The sequence below is a fragment of the Brachyistius frenatus genome, unplaced genomic scaffold, assembly GCF_029030835.1.
Source record: "Brachyistius frenatus isolate BFR_SWC_R1_liver_20210118 unplaced genomic scaffold, ASM2903083v1 Contig_7, whole genome shotgun sequence".
NCBI classification, from domain to species: Eukaryota; Metazoa; Chordata; class Actinopteri; family Embiotocidae; genus Brachyistius; species Brachyistius frenatus.
This window is the reverse complement of record NW_027210606.1, coordinates 5,130,662-5,149,508: the sequence shown is the minus strand read 5'-3', so window position 1 is coordinate 5,149,508 and position 18,847 is coordinate 5,130,662. Positions and strand designations below refer to the sequence as shown.

The 18,847-nt window shown below is 42.9% G+C and overlaps 2 protein-coding genes across 7 annotated transcripts in view; one reads left to right on the top strand and one right to left on the bottom strand.

Moving 5' to 3' along the window:
* Nucleotides 1-1,101: 1,101 nt before the first annotated feature.
* Nucleotides 1,102-7,906, top strand: LOC138615869 (synaptogyrin-3-like). 3 transcript variants are annotated; one of them, XM_069689745.1, is made up of 4 exons: nucleotides 1,102-1,371; nucleotides 3,416-3,650; nucleotides 4,396-4,541; nucleotides 4,688-6,897. In XM_069689745.1, the coding sequence occupies exons 1-4, from the start codon at nucleotides 1,267-1,269 to the stop codon at nucleotides 4,811-4,813; spliced, it is 612 nt and encodes a 203-aa protein (XP_069545846.1). In that variant the 5' UTR covers nucleotides 1,102-1,266; the 3' UTR covers nucleotides 4,814-6,897. The 3 variants fall into 3 exon arrangements, with proteins under 3 accessions (XP_069545846.1, XP_069545845.1, XP_069545844.1); XM_069689744.1 differs by lacking the exon at nucleotides 4,688-6,897 and adding an exon at nucleotides 6,912-7,906 and having other exon boundaries at nucleotides 1,111-1,371; nucleotides 4,396-4,545; XM_069689743.1 differs by lacking the exon at nucleotides 4,688-6,897 and adding an exon at nucleotides 6,912-7,906 and having other exon boundaries at nucleotides 1,118-1,371.
* Nucleotides 7,907-8,245: 339 nt separating this feature from the next.
* Nucleotides 8,246-18,847, bottom strand: part of LOC138615866 (voltage-dependent T-type calcium channel subunit alpha-1H-like) — a 35,650-nt gene continuing 25,048 nt past the window's right edge. For 3 of the 4 annotated variants that reach the window (XM_069689737.1, XM_069689735.1, XM_069689736.1), the window contains 10 exons: nucleotides 18,553-18,704; nucleotides 18,328-18,437; nucleotides 17,935-18,068; nucleotides 17,773-17,843; nucleotides 15,139-15,217; nucleotides 14,714-14,835; nucleotides 14,060-14,377; nucleotides 13,813-13,963; nucleotides 12,179-12,729; nucleotides 8,246-10,842 (listed from right to left, as the gene is read on the bottom strand). In XM_069689737.1, the coding sequence (XP_069545838.1) occupies nucleotides 10,105-10,842; nucleotides 12,179-12,729; nucleotides 13,813-13,963; nucleotides 14,060-14,377; nucleotides 14,714-14,835; nucleotides 15,139-15,217; nucleotides 17,773-17,843; nucleotides 17,935-18,068; nucleotides 18,328-18,437; nucleotides 18,553-18,704 (2,426 nt within the window). In that variant the 3' untranslated portion in view covers nucleotides 8,246-10,104. The remainder of the gene's footprint in view (nucleotides 10,843-12,178; nucleotides 12,730-13,812; nucleotides 13,964-14,059; nucleotides 14,378-14,713; nucleotides 14,836-15,138; nucleotides 15,218-17,772; nucleotides 17,844-17,934; nucleotides 18,069-18,327; nucleotides 18,438-18,552; nucleotides 18,705-18,847) is intronic. The other variant, XM_069689738.1, reaches the window with a different exon arrangement.

Here is an 18,847-nt window from a genome sequence, read left to right as displayed (position 1 = left end):
GAAGATATAAAACTGAGGGATAGCCAGACTAAAGAGAGGACTGAGCATCAGAAAGGTCTGTCACAGGTAGAAATTCACAACAGACGGGTGTTTCCATATGTGCTGTCTCAGCTCTTTTGCAGAGACACAAAGAAAGGAGTACCACTGAGGTTACTGAGCGAAGGAAGGACCCATAAAACGGACTCACAATTGCAACTGTCCAGCAGTTCCATTAAACCCAGCAAAAACTAGTGGGACCCTAGTACACCCATACAGTCCAAAGAAGTCTGGTGAAGACAATGAGCCTTTCCTTCAATGTGAAAATAAAGCTGAGTATGAAAACACAAAAATTTGGGTGCAGAAATATGACATCAGGTGCTGTGGACTGATGAGTCAATACTCAAACTATTTGGCTTTAACAGACAGCAGTTTGTTCAGAGCAGGAGAGCACTAAAGGAATAAGTGTCTGCAGGCAAAACAAAAGCATGGTGAAGGTTTCTTGTAGGTTTGGGGCTGCACTTTTGCAAATTGAGTCAGACTTAGTGGCTAAATGCAGACAAGTACAGGCAGATTCATATCAGTACCGTCAGGAGTGATTCTGATCGGTCCCAAATGCATTCTGCTGCACAACAATGATCCCAATCACACAGCATAAGTAAGGAAATCACTATTTCCCCAGCATCATTAATTACACCTGTCAGTATTTTGAAACAGCGAGTATTAACAACATGGTGAAGATTGGGGGCCAAACAGCAACCCTGAGTGTGACCCTGCTGCTGTGTCATTACTAAAATATTTTTACATACGCAAAAAAAAACATCCTTCAATCACTTTTTTTTTGTTTATTATATTCTTAATCATAATTTTAAAATCTTAAAATCTGTGATTTGAACAACAAAATCTTCTAACAAGATAGATCATGTTGGTACCATCATGACATGGTTGCAATGAGAGTAGACAGCCAATAAATTGTCAGTTTGCAGAAATATTGCCCAATCATGAATCAATAGGAAAATTAGGGCAGCCTACATCTTTTCTTTTAGGGATAAAAATCTAAAGTCTAACAAATAAAAAAAAAAAAAAAAATGGATTGAACAGAAAGCATTCTGTTCATTTACGGTTTTAAATCCATGGTGAGTGTTGTTTTTGCTGCAACCTGTGATCTGCTCTTAGTGACGCGGTGTGACTTCACACGGAGGCTGGAGGAGGACGCCGCCGCTCCGCGCAGCTCTCCGACCGACTCGTCTCGTTCTCTCAGCGGGCGTCAGGCAGCAGAAACCCGGAGGGATGGAGCCAGCGGGCGCGTACGGCGCCGGGAAGGCCGGGAGCTTCACCTTCGATCCGGTCGCCTTCTTCACGCATCCCCGCACCATCCTCAGACTGATGTCGTGGGTAAGGCTCCCCTGCAATGTGCGGGTCTCCATCAATGGACGGGCCTATCTGCGGCTCCCCACTCTTGTCTCTCTCCCATTCACATCTGTGTCTGTCTGCCGCGCGCTTTTATCCTCACGAGTCCGCTTTTTAAATCATATTTTTTTCTCTAACCCGGAGTATTTGAGTTACAGCTCAGCTTTCCGGACTGACAGCTCGATGTAATAAACAGAAATCATTTCAGCCTCTGGCACGTCTGGAGCCTCTTTGTGTCTAGATTGAGCTAATGTGAACGCTTTGGGTTTAATGCCTCCCAAGCAGAATGTAACACCTCTCTGTTTTCTCTGTGCTGAGCAGCTGTGAGTCACCATACAGTGTGGACCGAAAGCAAAAACACATCAAAGGAAAGTAAAAGAAGCAAAGCAAGTTAACAGAAGCAAACTAGTCCTTCTTCTGTATGTTTGTGTGTCTCTCACAATTCAGTTCAACACAGTTTGTCACAGCAGTTTGCCAATGTTGCTTTAAAAAAGGATTCAACCGTAAAAATAACCTAGATTACAGTAAATAAAACGTAAATAAATCAACTTAATTTAAGTCCAAATAAAGCACCGTCATAAGAAAACACAATATAGCACACAGGTCTGTCAGTAAATGACCTTACAGTGAAGTGCTGTAGTGGGCTCAGGATTAGTTTTATGGATTAAGATTTCCTGTATCCAAAACTGATGTTGTCAAATTGGTTGTTTTGCCAATAAACCCAAAATATGATCAGTTTATTAGCAGATAAGACAGAAAAAAGCAGCAAATACTCAAAACTGAGAAGCAAGAACAAGGAAATATGGAACATTTTTACTTGAATACTGAGGCCTCAATTAGTTGGCTGATCATTTCCGGTCTAATAGAGATGTCTAAAGAAGTTAACTGTGTTTTGTTGCCAGAGACAGTTGCAGTAAGTGCTCCAAATTTGTAGCAGTTATAGATATTATTTTGTTTTTATCTGCTTTGACATGTTGTGAACTGAGATCACAGACATCTACCAAATGCAGCTTGCTTAAATGGCTGAAGCTTAAGTAGCAGTAAAAGTAAGGATTGGCATTTTTCACAAGTAAAATATGACCTAAATAAGTATTTAGTATAGTTGGTGATATATTTAATGACAGCTCCTGCATTTTTTACTTAAAATCTAGTTTAATATTTAGTTACAGTCCTTAAATCAATTTGCTCTTTATTAAATTACATTGACAGCTTGGTGGGTAGGGGAGATCTAAATTGAGGCCACAGCCCATATATTTGGGTCAGTTGGCCTCTGATAGAGGCAATTTTGTTTGTGGTCTTGAAATAAAATCTACCAAGGCTAAATTATTATACTCTTTAAAAAACATAACCTTAGTGAATCTACTTATGGAAAGATGTCCACATCCACCACTGAGAATAAACTGAAGAGCAGTGTTTCTTTCCACATAACTTTTCTGGTTACTTGAAATATTTTTCAGACCTCGGTGTGGAGATCTTTGTGTTTCCTACCTTACATGTCTCTCACATCTGTCTGACAGTGAGGTCACAGTTGGTTTTGGAAAGACACACTGCTCTTTAGTTTTTCTCAGTGGTGGAAATATAAGAATCTCTTCAAATAAATCTGAGTGTCAGCATGGCTTGGTAGCTTTAAGAGCAAGTGGGAAGATATTGAATCAAGATTACCTTTAAAAAAATAAATAAATAAATTCTTAGTTTTCACTTAATCAAACTGGATGAAATTTTAACTGGAATAGATGAGTAAAACTTTGCTATCAGCATATCCAAATACGTCTCACCTGAGGTAACTGGTCAAATTAAATTTAAATGTTGTATGTTTTTGTTTGTGATTCGGGTGAACTAACCCTTTAAAAATATTACATAAGTATTGGGAAGAAGCTTTAAAATTTGCCTCACCTCTCATCCACACTCACTGAAACAGGAGCAGTCGGCACTGGCATGTCTGAGGAATGACAGGCATTCGCGCGACAGTGTGACTTCGTTCTCTTCTGCATGTCAGATCGTCATACCGACGGCGTGTGTCTCCCTGCAGGTTTTCTCCATGGTGGTGTTCAGCTGCATCGTGAACGAGGGCTACATCAACATTGGCAGCGAGCGTTTGCTCTGCGTCTTCAACAACAACGCTGATGCCTGTAACTATGGTGTGACTGTGGGCGTGGCCTGTTTCCTTGGCAGCATCTGTTTCCTGATCCTGGACATTTACTTTCCTTCCATGAGCAACGTGCGGGACAGAAGACGGGCTGTCCTGCTGGACCTCGTCTTCTCCGGTACACACGTCACGGCCTCATGGCCTGCTGCTGACAAAAATACATTAACAAGGAAAAAACGTGAATATTAGAAGCAAATAGAAAACCTTTTAGCTATAGCGTATTAAAATACATCCTAACTGGGACAGATTCAAAATAGAATAAATAAAATCTACTAAAATACAAGAAATTTAGATAAGGTAACTTGAAAAGAATTGTTTGTCATCTTTTGGGAAATACCCATGTGAGCTTTCTTGCCAAGAGTTTTATGACAATAGCGATACAAAGCTACATCCAGCAGTTCATTAGCTTATCTTAGCTTAGCATAAAGACTCAAAACATTGGGAAACTGTTAGCGTGACTCTATCCAAAGGTATTAAAAGCCCCTCACCAGCACAATTAAAGGTCACAAACTAACACATCATGGTTTTAGGATGTATTCTGGGCAGGACTAGTTGTTCAGCAGCTGCAGTAACTTCCTGGGGTCTCTGGTGAGCAAAGATTTTACATTTATTAGACATCTCTATTTCACATGTAAAGATGACAACATCGATCTTGTTTGGTTCTTAAATGGACCAGTAACACACAAATAAAAGGAAAACAAAATCTAATAGCAGTAACAGTACAAAGGAGCATCAGAAAATCCATGTAGGTTCATAGAACTGAGATGGATAATTGGGGGCATAAAGACTAAAGTTTCTTAAAAATGAAAAATATGAATGACTAACCGTGGAAAAGATCTAAAAGTCCTGTTTCCCTCCTTCAGGCCTGGCCAGTTTCCTGTGGTTTGTTGGCTTCTGTTTTCTAGCCAATCAGTGGCAGGCGACGTCTCCAGACGAGCTGCCATTGGCTCAGGGCTCCGACGCCGCCAGAGCCACCATCGCCTTCTGCTTCTTCTCCATCCTCACCTGGGTCTGTATGTTTATACACGTTTATTGACACCGTCCTCTGCCTTTTTCACATCTGTGAGCCTGTCTTCATCATCCTCCTCGTCTTCATCGTTATCATCATCATCATCATGTGTTTGACCAGTTGTGCGTTCACGTGTGTGTTTTCAGGGTTATCAATGTCTGCTGGCCATGAACACATTAAAGAGCGTTTGCTTCATGGAGGTCAAACAGAGGCTGCTGCCCGGGACCCCCCCACCCCCCACCCCCCACCCCCCCACCCTCTCTCTAGCCTAATACTGTCACACACTCTCACACACTGCTCCGGTCAAGATGCTGCTGGTTGTACTGAGTAGCTTATAGATGTGAATGTGTGTTTAACCGTGTGTGTGTGTGTGTGTGTGTGTGTGTGTGTGTGTGTGTGTGTGTGTGTGTGTGTGTGTGTGTGTGTGTGTATGTGAACAAAACTTTCTCGAAAGCATCGCAGTGATGCTCTCCAGATTAAGTTAGAGAGCTGCAGTGCCAGAAAACATTTCCAGTCCCGCAGTCAACTGATTTATTATCCAATAGTGACTCAATGGAGCCTCTTAAAACTGACTTACCATCAAACCTACAGGAGCCATTCGTCTTCCAGAGTGTGTGAGGAGGGGTAATTGTGTAAGGAATGTCTGCTATAGAAGATCTTTTCACTTTTTTTTAATCTGTCAAATCATTTTTTCCAATAGTTCAGTGCAGAATGACTTCATTGCTCCTCTGTAGAGGATTTATTGCACGTTACCGAGAATAAAATCAAAAGTTTCACAAGTCCTTTTCTGACTTTAGCTACTCTCTGCAGGGCTTTACCAGTTAAACATGACTGGAGAACATATTTATTTTATAATTTTTTTAAGTACTGCTCAGCCTCTGAATTTTTTTTTGTTTGGTCTGTGTTGGTTAGGTCTGATGTTTCAGGTACTGGTTAGAGTAGAGTCAAGTTTGAGTGACAAATCAATGAGCTTAGAGTCGCATTAGATACACAGCTACAATGTGGAAGGCATGTCCGATGCATTAATTACAATTTTTGTTGGAAACATTTTATCACATTTAAGACGACATACTATAATATAAGGTTTTTATGACATTTAACACAACATACCATAGTATGAGGTTTTAATGACATTTTGGATGACATACTACAGTATGTCGGCTACATACCCATCGTCCCATGTCGTTTTGTTCAAAGCCACAAAAATCAGCTAAAATTACTGTTTTTATTATTGGAGTCTGGTGGCTTGCAGCAGAGCAACATTTCAGCTGGGGTTGTTTTTTTTTAGATCAAACAGAAAGGTCTAACATTGTAGGAATTATTTTCATATCATTTAGGTTCAAATGATATGAAAAGAATTCCTACAATCCACTATTAAAAGTGCTTGTTTTGCCGCTAACAGGTGGCAAAACAAGCACTTTTAATAGTGGATTTCAGGCAGGCACTGGTTAGCTAACTGAGCTAAAAGTCTATAAAGTGTACATTGTACAGTGGTAGCAGTCAGCTGAGATGTTGGTTATTATTGCCTCTTTCCCAAAGCAGATACCTGTTCAGGACTTACTGTCTGAAAAAAGACTCCTATGTTGGACTGCCGTCCTGCTTTCTCTGCTGTTTGGGTGATGTGACCGTTCTCCATCTGTTCCTCTCTGCTGACTGACCAACACCAACACACTTAGCTAAGGAGGGCAACCAAGTGTATAATTGGGAGGTGGGAGTCAGAGGATTAGGTTTTCCTTCACAATGGGAAATAAATTGAAAATAAACAGCAAACAACAAAAGACAGAAGCATTGACGGTGTTCATAAAAGGAGAATATATTTAACACATTTTCTACCGGGGCAAATAGGTATTTTCTCAGCATTGGGGGGGACACGACAGGTCTTAAAGAGTGAAGATTCAACGTTTTAGCTGAAGGCCTCAGCATTGTCACCCATCAACAACACCATCATCCCATTGAAACAAATGAGCTACTGTGTCTCTTAATGCAGTGCATTGTCATCTGAACAATCAATCAAACTGCATTATGGAAAATGAACAGTCCAATCTATTTGGAGTTTAACACATTAATATATCCTGACTTCTGCTTTTTCTTCCTCTTCTATCCGTTTTTTGTAACTGCAATTTAAAGCCAACTATGCATGTCTACAGGTTTGTTCAATCATGTTAAAGTGTGTCGGTGTGTGATTAACAGCCTCTGCTAATGTGTGTGTGTGTGTGTGTGTGTGTGTGTGTGTGTGTGTGTGTGTGTGTGTGTGTGTGTGTGTGTGTGTGTGTGTGTGTGTGTGTGTGTGTGTGTGTGTGTGTGTGTGTGTGTGTGTGTGTGTGTGTGTGTGTGTGTGTGTGTGTTTGTGTGTGTGTGTGTTACTAACAGACTGTGCTGACGCTGAGTGCACTGCGGCGCTTCTTGACTGGTGCCAACACAAACGTATTCACCTGGCAACACCTGGAGCCCGCCCCCAGCAACGCTCGAGCTACACCGTACCCCATCCCCAACGGTACAACCATAGTAACCACCAATTCCTATCAAGCCCCGCCCTTCACTGAAACTCTGGACCCCAAGAAACTCACACAGCAGAGACCCATGGCTCCCGCCTTCTAGAGACAGACACTCAGAGAGAGAGGAAGAGGAGATGTGAGTTGAACGACACTGCACACGACGCAGTCATGGACAACTTGCTGCCTTACTGTTTAGCAGTTTTCCATCTTTTCCTGGGATTGGCAGAATTTTGGGTCATGTGATGTATGATCTATTTTTCACCACGGTAACTGCTGGCTCAGCTTAGTTAGTTGTAACTTCTCTATGTCAAGAATACTGTCTTCTGTTCATGCACACACACACACACCGATATCGACGCACGCAAACACAGATGTACTCACCTGGAAACAGATATTCTGTACATGCACACCTGGAAACACATGTACATACACCTGGAAGTTCACACTCTCACACCTCGACTGCATGTACGGTGAAGTGCAGATTAACATAGATGTACAGTAGATCAGTGATGATGCTCCTTTTGCCTTATTAAGGAATACAGTTGTGGAAATATGGAGGACAGTAAAGCTGTGTAGCTCCGTTTCTCTGTTTCTGTTTACTCTCTGTCAGTCTGATCAATCACAAGATGCACTTCAGCCATGTGGCCTCCCATTGGCTGACCAATGGATTTAAAGCAAATGCTTGAGGGACGCAGAACTTGCAGAAAATGTTACATTTTCTTGGCAGGGAAACAAAGGCAGGACCGCTTAATGCATTCTGGATGCTATAGTGTTTCAGTGTGAAATATTCATGTGATTAAATATTTTATTGTGATATGCTGAAGTGGTATACTGACTAATTAAAATAAAATCTATCCACCACCACCTCCATCAGAGCTGTGAGCCCGCCTTTGTTCACATTATCTTTAAATAATTACTTCTTTGCTTCTGGCAAAATGAGGAACACTTTTTAATGTAATTATGTATTGCGAACAAGATCCAAGGATCTGTTAGGCATATTAATCAACATCTGCTGGAAGACCATAATTAGATAGAGTTATGTTGAATTCATTAGCAGCAGCAGGCAGCTGCTGAATTCCAGTTTTAATTTTAGATTTAAAAGGCACATGTTGAAGGACTGCAACCCCTCCCGTGTCCTTTTTTTTTGTCAGTATACAGGAGGAAAGGACAGATTTAAAAACAAGGTTATGGAGTCAAATGAAAGTCAGACAGGAAGTGGTTTTATTCCAGCACTGTCCAATCATGTGCTGCTCACTGCGCATCATTCCCCGCTTCCATTATATGTTATGAACATTTGCATCATCCAGAGTCGTCATCATCATCATCATCATCATCATCATCATCATCATCATCATCATCATCATCATCATCATCATCAACATCCTGTAACAATGACATCCTCATCATCCATCCTCATCGCCGCCAACAGATAAATAGACATTCAAAAATGTAGAAATTCCCCTTTGTAGTTCTCATATCATCCCTGCTGTGTTAATAAAATATAATCTTCTGCACTGTTTTATCACCTGAATAAGCCCTTCTGTACATCTGCTTAAGTCTTCACCTGGCACCCGAACAGTATATTCACACATCAGGAGAGAGGGGCCAGCTCTGGGGCCAGACGGCAGGGGGCACTCTACCTCTGCAGAGCTCTGATCGCATGCTTCACACTCAGCTGTGTCTGAACTACCTCTACCCTGAGAATACTAAGACAAAAGGAAAGTGGAGGGGAGTGAGAAAACTGAGCAGACTGAACATTCGGATGGGTGGGATCAGGAAAAAAGCGAGGTAGAAACTACTAAAGCCTAGGTCACGCTGCACGAGTTTAACTTAAGGTTCAGAGAGCAAATTGATCTTTCAGACCGTCAGGGTTGGGTGGGTTCATGTGTGGGAGGTTCACCTGGAAAATCAACACGAGCTCAAGGTTTTCTTAGCCTACAATCTGTGAACGATCAAGCAACATCCAGTGGCAGTTTAGCGAAGGTCAGGAGGTGAGAAACAAAAGGGATCATATTAAGAAACAAAAACTCGGTTAAGATTTTTCATTATGCTCCACTTTTAACAAGCTACTGTACAATTATTACTTCTTTTTTTGGAGGAACAAGTCTCTTATAAAATGGCCTTGTGCCTGCACTATTTATACAGGTGTGAGATTACAATTGAAGCATTTTTCAAGTATAAAATTCTTCATTAACTTTTGTAAATTCATCATTTGAAAATGTATCTATTTTGTAAACATAAACTGTAATTTCTGCACCACAGAGAAAGAAAATGGGAAATTTTACTCAAATCATAGCTCTAGCAAATTAGAAAATAATCGCATATGAGACGTGAGTAATTAGTTATTCAGCAGAAAATGTATCAGGAACTACTTTAGTAAAAGACTAATACATTTTTAAGCAAAATAATTGAAGTTTGAGCCTCATAAATTTTAATGTTTGATGCTTTTCTTTATTGTAGTGCATTGAGTTTCTGTTGTTTGGACATTTGGTGGGACAAAAGAGCAATTTGAAGACGTCACCTTGGTCCCTTGGTGTTTTACAGGCCAAATGATTAATTGATTAATCATTAGATCAATTGACCATTAAAATGATCACCTGTTGCAGCCCTAGCTGTGTCTTTGTGTCCATCAGCAGATCAGTCAGTCACTTGATCTGCACCTTCAGCGTGATTTCATCCAGTATTCTGACCTAGGCTTGAGGTGCAAGAAAAAGTATAAGTGAGGAGAGCAAGCGAGGGGAAGGTTAGTGTTTGAGTAAATATAGCTGGGAAGTGGCTAATAGTCTGAACTAAAGCTAGGACTATGACAGAAGAAAAGGAAACTTCTTCTTGTGTGCATCTTGTGTGCAAATAGCACAAAGGGGTCGAAGTCTTTGAACACACACACACTCATACACACACAGAGTTCTGCTCACACACCATGTGAAGATCCTGTGAGTGGACGAGGCGAGGGGCGGGCCAGGACACTGGTACCCTTCCAGTTCTGGATTACGGCTCCCTCTCGTGTGCTTCAGCAGCACATTCACTTCCTTCACTTTAGAGAATAACCAATCCCGTTTCTTCATGGTTTAGTCGTCCACAGAACTTCCCTCCGGCTGATTAGGAGAGAGGGTTGTGGCGTCAAACGACAGAGTCCGTCTTCTCAGATCGACACTGCTGTCCATTAGCTGGGTTGCCATTGTCACAGGTTCCTCACCTGGCGGCGGGCTCATCCGCTGTTTTCTGCTCTTGCCCGAGACCGGGGACACTGATTGGCTGAGGCGGCTCCTGTGCTCCCCGGGACTCGGGGTAAGGTGTCTGCTTTTGTGTGAGGAGCTGGGAGGAGGTTGTGTGTGTGAGTGAACAGAACTGTTGATACGGCTGACTTCCTCGTCAGCGTCGTCTATTTGCGGGGCGGGGTCAGAGCCGGGGCCCGAGCCGGGGCCCGAGCCGGGGCCCGAGCCGGGGCCTGAGCCGGGGCTGGCAGCTCTGGAGCCACAGAGCGGAGGTGATAGGGTGGAGTCACCGCTGGGGACCTTCAAACTGGCCAGGCTCTGCGGGCTGACAGGCCTCTTCTCTGCATTTGTTTCTGGCTGCGAGCTGCAGACGGCCTGCTCAGGTACGTGTTCTTGTGCGGTGGTCTCACTGTTGCTCCGGCTGTGGCTCCTGCATGAGATGACCCGCTGGGGGTGTGTATATTTCAGTGTGTGTACACTGGACGATCGCTGGCGTGGAGGCGTGGAAGAGGTGGCGGGCACAGTGAGGCGGGGCTCTGTCAGGTCGTCAGTTGAACCACTTTGATCCAGAGAGTCACAGCGCATGGCCTCCTGCAGACACAACACATGCACAAACACACACAGTCATACAATAGATAAGTGCCTGCTCGTCACCCTGGATCAAAACACAACTTGGAGAGGCAACAACAATCATTTTTCTTCCTTATAGCTACAAAGAATCATCACATGCACAAGTGCAGTTTTTTTTAAGATTGTATTATCCACAGTTTTTTTTTTTATTTATTATTAAAATCATAATCCATACGGGCCATGATGCAGTCTGTACCGAGAGCGACTGTACTGTAAAACATGGGAGAGAAAAATCACAGTTCTTGTTGTGTACGAAAATATTCAAATATATTCAAAACTAATATAGTGCTTCAGCAGTCTGAGTTGCTGGGCCAGATAAAAAGGGATTGTAAAATAAATGTCTACCAATATGTGACGACCAGGAAATATTCCTACAGGCAAACACACAGAGAGCTGTTAAAGCCTCACAGGGGCTGAATACTGGGATGGATTTTTGCACAGAAATAATATCTCCCATGTTTACAGTGTTGCATTAGGATTGGACTGTTTCACCACCAGGATGGTTCAGTACCTTCTCTCTCCTGCAGTTTTGTGCTTTTTCTACAGGTATCTCCGCCTCTGCAGCTGATCTGTGGTTACTGGCCCCAACAACCTACCCAGAGTTTATTATTTTTGGTTGTCTTTCTATGCTGTTCTTGTCTCTCGCTGCTCTCCCCTCACCCCATCCGGTCGAGACAGATGGCTGCTAAGCCCTGAGCCTGGTACTGTTGGAGGTTTCTTCCAGTTAAATGGGGGTTTATTCTTCCATCTGTCGCTAATGTGGGAAGTGTTGAATTGTTGTGTTCCTCCTTATAATGTAATGTTCTGTTGTAAGGACCCTGGGATGACTATATGAATATGATATATTAGCATATTAAGATGGACTTGACAAATATTAACCTGTTCCTCAATATTTAACAGTGAAAAGTGCAAGAAGCCATCATACAGAAATATAAAGGGCCATGAAGCTAATTTTGCTACACGATCCTATGTTGTTTCTCTATCCCAGCTTGAATTTGTGCAAATAATGCTGTTGTGTGTGTTTTTTTAGGCACTTTTGCTGCTATTCCAGGCATTGTTCCAGACTTTGGTTCATTTCTACCCAGTATAAAAATCAATACCCAGACTCTTGAAACTCACCTGAGCGGTGTAATCAATCACAGTGAACCCACTGTGTAGTCTGCTTTAATTATGTTATTAAGATCAGTCGAGTTATGTTAAATTAGCATATTATTTAAGTCGTTTAATTGCAGATTAAAAAGTTTGTTGTGCAACTGTAATGTGATTCAGATAAGAGAGAAGAGTGACTACAACACACCTGTCTCCGTAACTGTCTGCTCACAGTGCGGAGGGATGCAGGTCTCCGCGGGAGTGAACTATCCGGAACATAGCTGGGACTCAGCTTGTTTCTGTCTAAACTGTCTTCAGGACTGAGCCAATGAGAGGGACTTCTGTGTGTGCTACTCAGTCTGAGAGACGAATGTCTGTCTATACTTTGGCTGGACATGAGCTTTGGTCGGGCCGCGCTTTGATCTGGATTCAGCCTATATCCGTCGATACTGTGAGCAGAGTTGAGTCTGTGTCTGCTGATTTGATGTGTCGGGCTGAATTTATATCCATCGATGCTGTGAGCAGAGTTCAGTCTGTGTCTCTTGGTTCTGTGAGCTGGACTGAACCTGTGTCCTTCTACGCTATCAGCTGGACTGAGTTTGTGTGGGGAGTGTCTGTCGATGCTCTGGGCGGGGCTGAGGCAGATCATCGGCCTTGAGCTGCGTCCAGACCCCAGTGAAGCGTGGCTGATGGTGGGCAGGGCCCCTGGAACCTGCAGCAGAGAGCCGCCTCCACTGGAGCCCAGAGAAGACATGGAGCCTGCAGAGAGCACAGTGGCACAGATCACATGGATAAGAAGAAAAACAGATAAAGATACAGTATTTCAGTACACTAGGAGAATATAACGAAACAAAAAAAATGATATATTGTAAATAATACTCCAGAGGTTTTATTTAATCAGGTCCGACTCACATCCATGAACCCCATCAGCTCCTTTATTTAAAAAAAACTTCAATTTTTTTACAATCAATTATATCAGTGTTTTACTTTGATATTTCAAGATACAGTTCAAAGAAAGAGGTTCACCACATACTAATAATTTCAATATTTAAAAAGGAATCCCCAGATTCACTTTTACTAATCTTTAATCTGATTATCAATGATCAAATTTCTGTAAAATACATAAATCCTACTGTCGACAGCTCTTTGTCTTTGAATGTGTATTTATTGTATTCTGGTATACTCTGGTAGTCCTATGGATTTCAATTTTCCATAACTATAATAAACCCATTAGCGAGACCCACTGTTGCTCTGAGTGACATGTTTCTTCATTTTATTAAACATGAGGACTGGAGTTTATTTCATGTCAAACCTCCCTGCTGCTGTAAAAACTCACTGGAGCATCAAATATGTTTTAATCTGTCGCTGAAAACAGATCCCAACAAATCCGTGAGAGGGTTTTATTTTGCTTTTTATTTCACAAACTACAGAAAAAATACAATTGTAGCTACGAGTGCTGTTTTCCATGATTTAGATAAAGGTTATGAATAAGTCCTGTTTAAGGCTTTGTCTCTCTACTTTCTGTTGCTTTTTTTTTTTTTTTATCTCACAATTACCTATCCCAATGTGCCCCTTAGGATGGTGTTACAATCTTAAAAACTAAGGATACTAAAGGACCAGCAGTGGTGGGGGGAAAAAAAAAGGCCACTAATATGCTTTGCAGGCAACAAATCTTAAAAACAACGTCTCCCTCTTTAAAGGCCTATCATAATAGTGCTTCATCACATCTCAACGGTGTTCGAAGCTATTTATGGACGCCTTAATCTTTACAACCGTCAGTCAGTGGTTATAGGACAGCATAAACTGTTCCTTCATTTAATTGGCTATAAACAACCAAATTACCTGAGTAGCTGTAGCTGGGGTAGGCCTCATGTCCAATGGGAGGGTAAGGAGAGAATCTGAGTGGCTGAACATAGCTGTCGCTGGGGAGAGACAGCATGCGTCCCATGCTCAGCAGGTTGCCATGGGAACTCTTCTCATCCTCTACTTGCACCTGCCATATGAAATCATCACCGCTGTCAGTGTCAGTGTCACCGCCGCTCCCTTCCCCACCACACATGCAGAGGTATGACCACACCGTGTCCGTTACCTGGGCAGGTTGGTCCACGTTCGCCTCCGGGTCTCCGCCCGCAGAGGCAGCACTGTGCCGTCGGTTGGCCTCCTCCCTCTCCATCCTCTCCTCTCTTTCCTTCCTCTCCGCCATCTCCTCCCTCTCCTTCTTCTCCTCCATCTCCTCCAGTTGCGCCTCCTTGTTGCTCTCCTCCAGGTGCTTCATTAGAACGGCCACGACCACGTTGACCAGGACGAACTGAGCCGTCAGGACAAAGGTGACGAAGTAAACGGGGGATATCAAGGGCAGGTAGGTGAGGCAGTGGCGGTCCTGTGGGCGACACTCGCGCAGGGTGTCCTGGACACAGGTAAGAGGAGGGGATATAGATTATGAAGCAATAATGAAAACTAATATCAGATAAAGGGATAAAGGTGATCTATCAATGTACCACTTCCTGTTTTCTCCAACAGGGGGAGATGTTGATCTGAGTGTGAAAAGACCTTGAGCCTGTCAGTGAGAATACACTCTCCTAACCCTTTTATGATAGAAGCTCTTAGTCTGTCATAAAACAGTGATCTCTCTGCTTAATGCAGCACCTGTCTCATAACCATGTGCTCAGACACAAACATGCACTCTGCCGTCTATTCATCTTCTTTAAAACTCCCATACAACGGAGGAGAGAAAGAGAACAACCTTCATAATCCCATTCCAGTTGTCCCCGGTGGACACTCTGAAGAGTGTGAGGAAAGCCATGCCAAAGTTGTCAAAGGTAGCGTGGCGACTAAGACCCTCACATGGGTTCTCGTCAGAACACTCTGAAAGAGGATGAGGAGAGTATTAGAGGCAGTAAGTGTGTGAGAGGAAGGCAAGGTGAGGGGGAGAGGAGAGAGAATTGTGTGTAGATTAGAGCGCTGATTATAACACTGATTCTAAATTGACATAATTATTGTATGTAGCTCAACAAAATTTATTCTTGTTACGTAATATCTCCCCAGCGGCAGCCGAGGCAGACGCACACATCTGCGCATCAGCACCAATTTATATGCATGCACCCACTCACGTGCTCGCCTGCACACACTCTCACCCGTGCATGCACGTCCACGCACACACACACTAACCCAGTTTTCCAAAGAGCTCAACTCCGAGAGCTGCATAGATGAAGAACAGCAACATGAAGAGCAGACCCAGATTCCCCACCTAGACAGACATATTACACGCACACACAGATATATACAGTGTATGATACACAGAAAAATAGACATGTACAGTATACATCCAGAGAGACACAAACAGATAGAAAAGACAGAGACCGCCGAGCCTTACTGCACTACTCACTACTTGTTAAAAACTAACAGGAGCCATCGTGACGCCTCGAGTAGAATAAAACCTCCATTTTAGTTCGAGAAACAAAGGTGCACTTTAATAGCTGCGATCCAGCCCTGATGAAACACAAACATGCTTGTTTATTCTAATTACAAAAGCATTCACAGAGATCTGGCTTCCCTCATGGCAGGAGGTATAGAGATGTCTAATTAGATGATGGATAAAACTATTGATGAAGCATGGGGGGGAAGCACTCGGACACCACTGCAAAGACCCGGGTTCGATCCCTTCCTGCAATTTGTCACTTCAAAGACAACTTTGTGGGAGGGCAGGCAGTGAAGGATCATGCATACAGATTCCCACTGGTTTATTGTATTACCCGCGTAGAGGAATATGTGTTTCAGGAAGGATGGTGTGAAGCTACACAATCTTGGAATAACTTGTTCCAAATTTCTCCGGAAAAATGAATGGATATAATTTATCTGAAGGTCAAAGGTACAATCACACCTCGAACAATTTATGAATGTCTATTTGTACTGTGTACCTGCATGCTCTTGTTCAATGTGCACCACCCTCCCCCCACCTTTCTCTCTTATTTCTTATAGGCTCCCCTGAGGGTTCACTGCACCTGCAGTTGTGGTAGATCCTCCCTGAAGGCTTCCCACACTATATTAAAGTAAGACAGGCCACGGCCGCTCTGTGAGGCTGTACTTACACACAGGAGTGCTTTGACTTAAATGTTAACGTTAACATGCTTACAAATGCAATGTTAATGTGGTCTACCAGCAACCTTTACTATGATCTTAGTGTATATACGATAGCATACTAATATAATGCTATATATTTGTTTATAATATATAACATAACATGCTAATATTTTTTTAATTAGCGTTTACCACACAAACGCAGCTGAGGCTGAAGTGAATGACACAAGCTTTGAAGATATTTCATCATAAATCAAAGTAATTGCCGAGATATATTTTGAACTGATGATGACGTTAGATGGAGAGGGATCTCACAAATTATTACAATTCATCCATAGTGAACATTAATATGCGCACCAACGTTCATGGAAATTCTTCTGATAGTTGTGGAGACATTTCAATCTAAACTGGAAACATCAAGCCTCACTGTGGTTCAAACTAAATTCACCAGGATTCATCCTCTGATCATCATGACAATCCATATAATATTTGTCGAGATATTTCAGTTTGGACCCAAGTGGTGACTAAACTCGTCGTCCCTGGAGCTAAGCGCTATACCTCAGATGGTTTAGTCCTTGCTAGTGAATGTCATGTTCAGACTTACAATAGAACTGTAGGTGATATTATCAAGGGCTTTGGAAAAAAATATCTGTCCTCTTGAAACAATATGCAGAGTGTCGTCCAGAGACAAACTGTTCTTGCCAAATGCTATTGTCTGTACCTGGTGGAATATTTCATTGTGTGTAGCTTGTAGCATTGAGATTGTATATAAAAATGGATGTAGTCTCTGGGTCTGAAAAGTGAAGCTAATGCAGAAGTGCCTCAAAGTGCAGTACCACTGAGTGCCACTAGGGGCTGGCTCCAATAAACCTCTGGCTCCAATAAGCTCCCACATAAAAAAACCTTTCTCATGAAATACAGAGTAAATTGTGATTATGGTGTCATTAGCTAAATTCACTCCCTCTGATCAGTGTTCAGGTGGTGTTTCTGAAAATAATTCCATCATTAATTAGATATTAGTCCTCAGAGATGTATGTTTGGGGGGATGTCTGGTTTGATTGGCATCCCCGGGGTGCAGTCAGGTTTTCTGGTATAAGTGGGCAGAGCTTAGTGTTCCCAGGTTCTCAGTCAGAGGAAGAGGATGATTCCTCCCCCTGACTCCTCCTCAGCTTGACCAACAATCATCACTTCTGGTTCCAAATAAACCAGACAGCGACGGCATAATGCCAGACTGGAGGCTTCAAACCAGCAGTTTGGAAAATCGACGGGTGGGTTGCCACTTGATTGAGATAAAATACTGCTGCTGCGATAACTTGACAGTGTTTTACAATCCTGCCTAAAAGAAGAATAAACTGCTGTGTGGTGTCTTTGTGTATCACACACTTTCAGACTGGATGTTCTGGTTTATATTTTATGAAGCAATAACGTTATGTGCCATTTGATTTGTCCGCCACACTGATCCATTTAAGGATCAGCATTTAGCCTCCAGCTAAATGTGAGGATGTTGATCTTATATTTACTTGTTCAACAATGATTTGGAGTTACTGGTTTAACACCAGCCGGTCAGGGGAATCAGTAATGTTAGTAAATCACGCAGTAAACAGGTGGTGCCAGGCCTCGTAAATTTCTGAATAAAACAGGCCATCTGCGTTTCATCCGATCTGGACACCAAGCTGGCCGTTAAAAAGACATCTTTTACTTTAGAGCATCAGGGCCACTTCTTACCTGAGGCAGCGCTTGCATCACAGTGTCCAACAGAGCTCTCATCCCTGTCGCCATCTTCAACAGCTTCAGCACTGAAACATTGTCATGTGTCAGCTCTCATCAGCCACATTTCCCTGTGTTTGTGTGTTGTTGTTTTGTTGTGTTCATGTCCCTTTGGTGTACCTCGTGTTATCCTCAGGACCCGCATGATGCGTATGATGGTGGGGTTGATGGGCAGGGAGGCGCTCAGGTCTATTTCCTCCAGTGTGATTCCCATGATAGACAACAGCACAATGGCAAGGTCCAACTGGTTCCACCTTAACACAGACACACACGCAGACACACATACACACACGCAGACACACACACACACACACACACACACACACACACACACACACACACACACACACACACACACACACACACACACACACACACACACACACACACACACACACACACACACACACACACACACACACACACACACACACACACAATTTCAGTCTCTCTAAGGATGAAGCTGCATGTTTGAGAGAGTCTTTGTGTTCATTGTGTGCAAAGCATGAATACCTCTCTTTGAAAAAGCGGCGCAGGCCAAAAGCGATGAGTTTAAGAATGGCTTCGATGACAAAAACCACGGTGAAGATATAGTTGCAGTACTTCAGTATCTCCTCGAAGTACTGCAGGACACACAGACACACACTTCAAAAGCCTACTGTGGCTGCGCTGTACCACCGCACACCGCTTCATTACTATGGTTCTAGGACAGGTGGTAGAAGGGGTTGCCATAGTTACCTTAGGCTGGTTGTAGTGCTCCATGCTCATGGTGATGAGGTTTGTGAAGATGATGATGGTGATGAAGAGATCAAGGTAGTGGCTGGTGCACACGGTGTGGATGGATCGACGCAATGGGGAGTAGTCGGCGTAGTACGGCTTCTCCAGGGCCCCTGCAACACACACACACACACACACACACACACACACACACACACACACACACACACACACACACACACACGGTCATTAAAGTATTTCTGAAAAAAATACGATATGAGCTATGAAGTCACTGATGAAGTGTGTACCAAGTAGC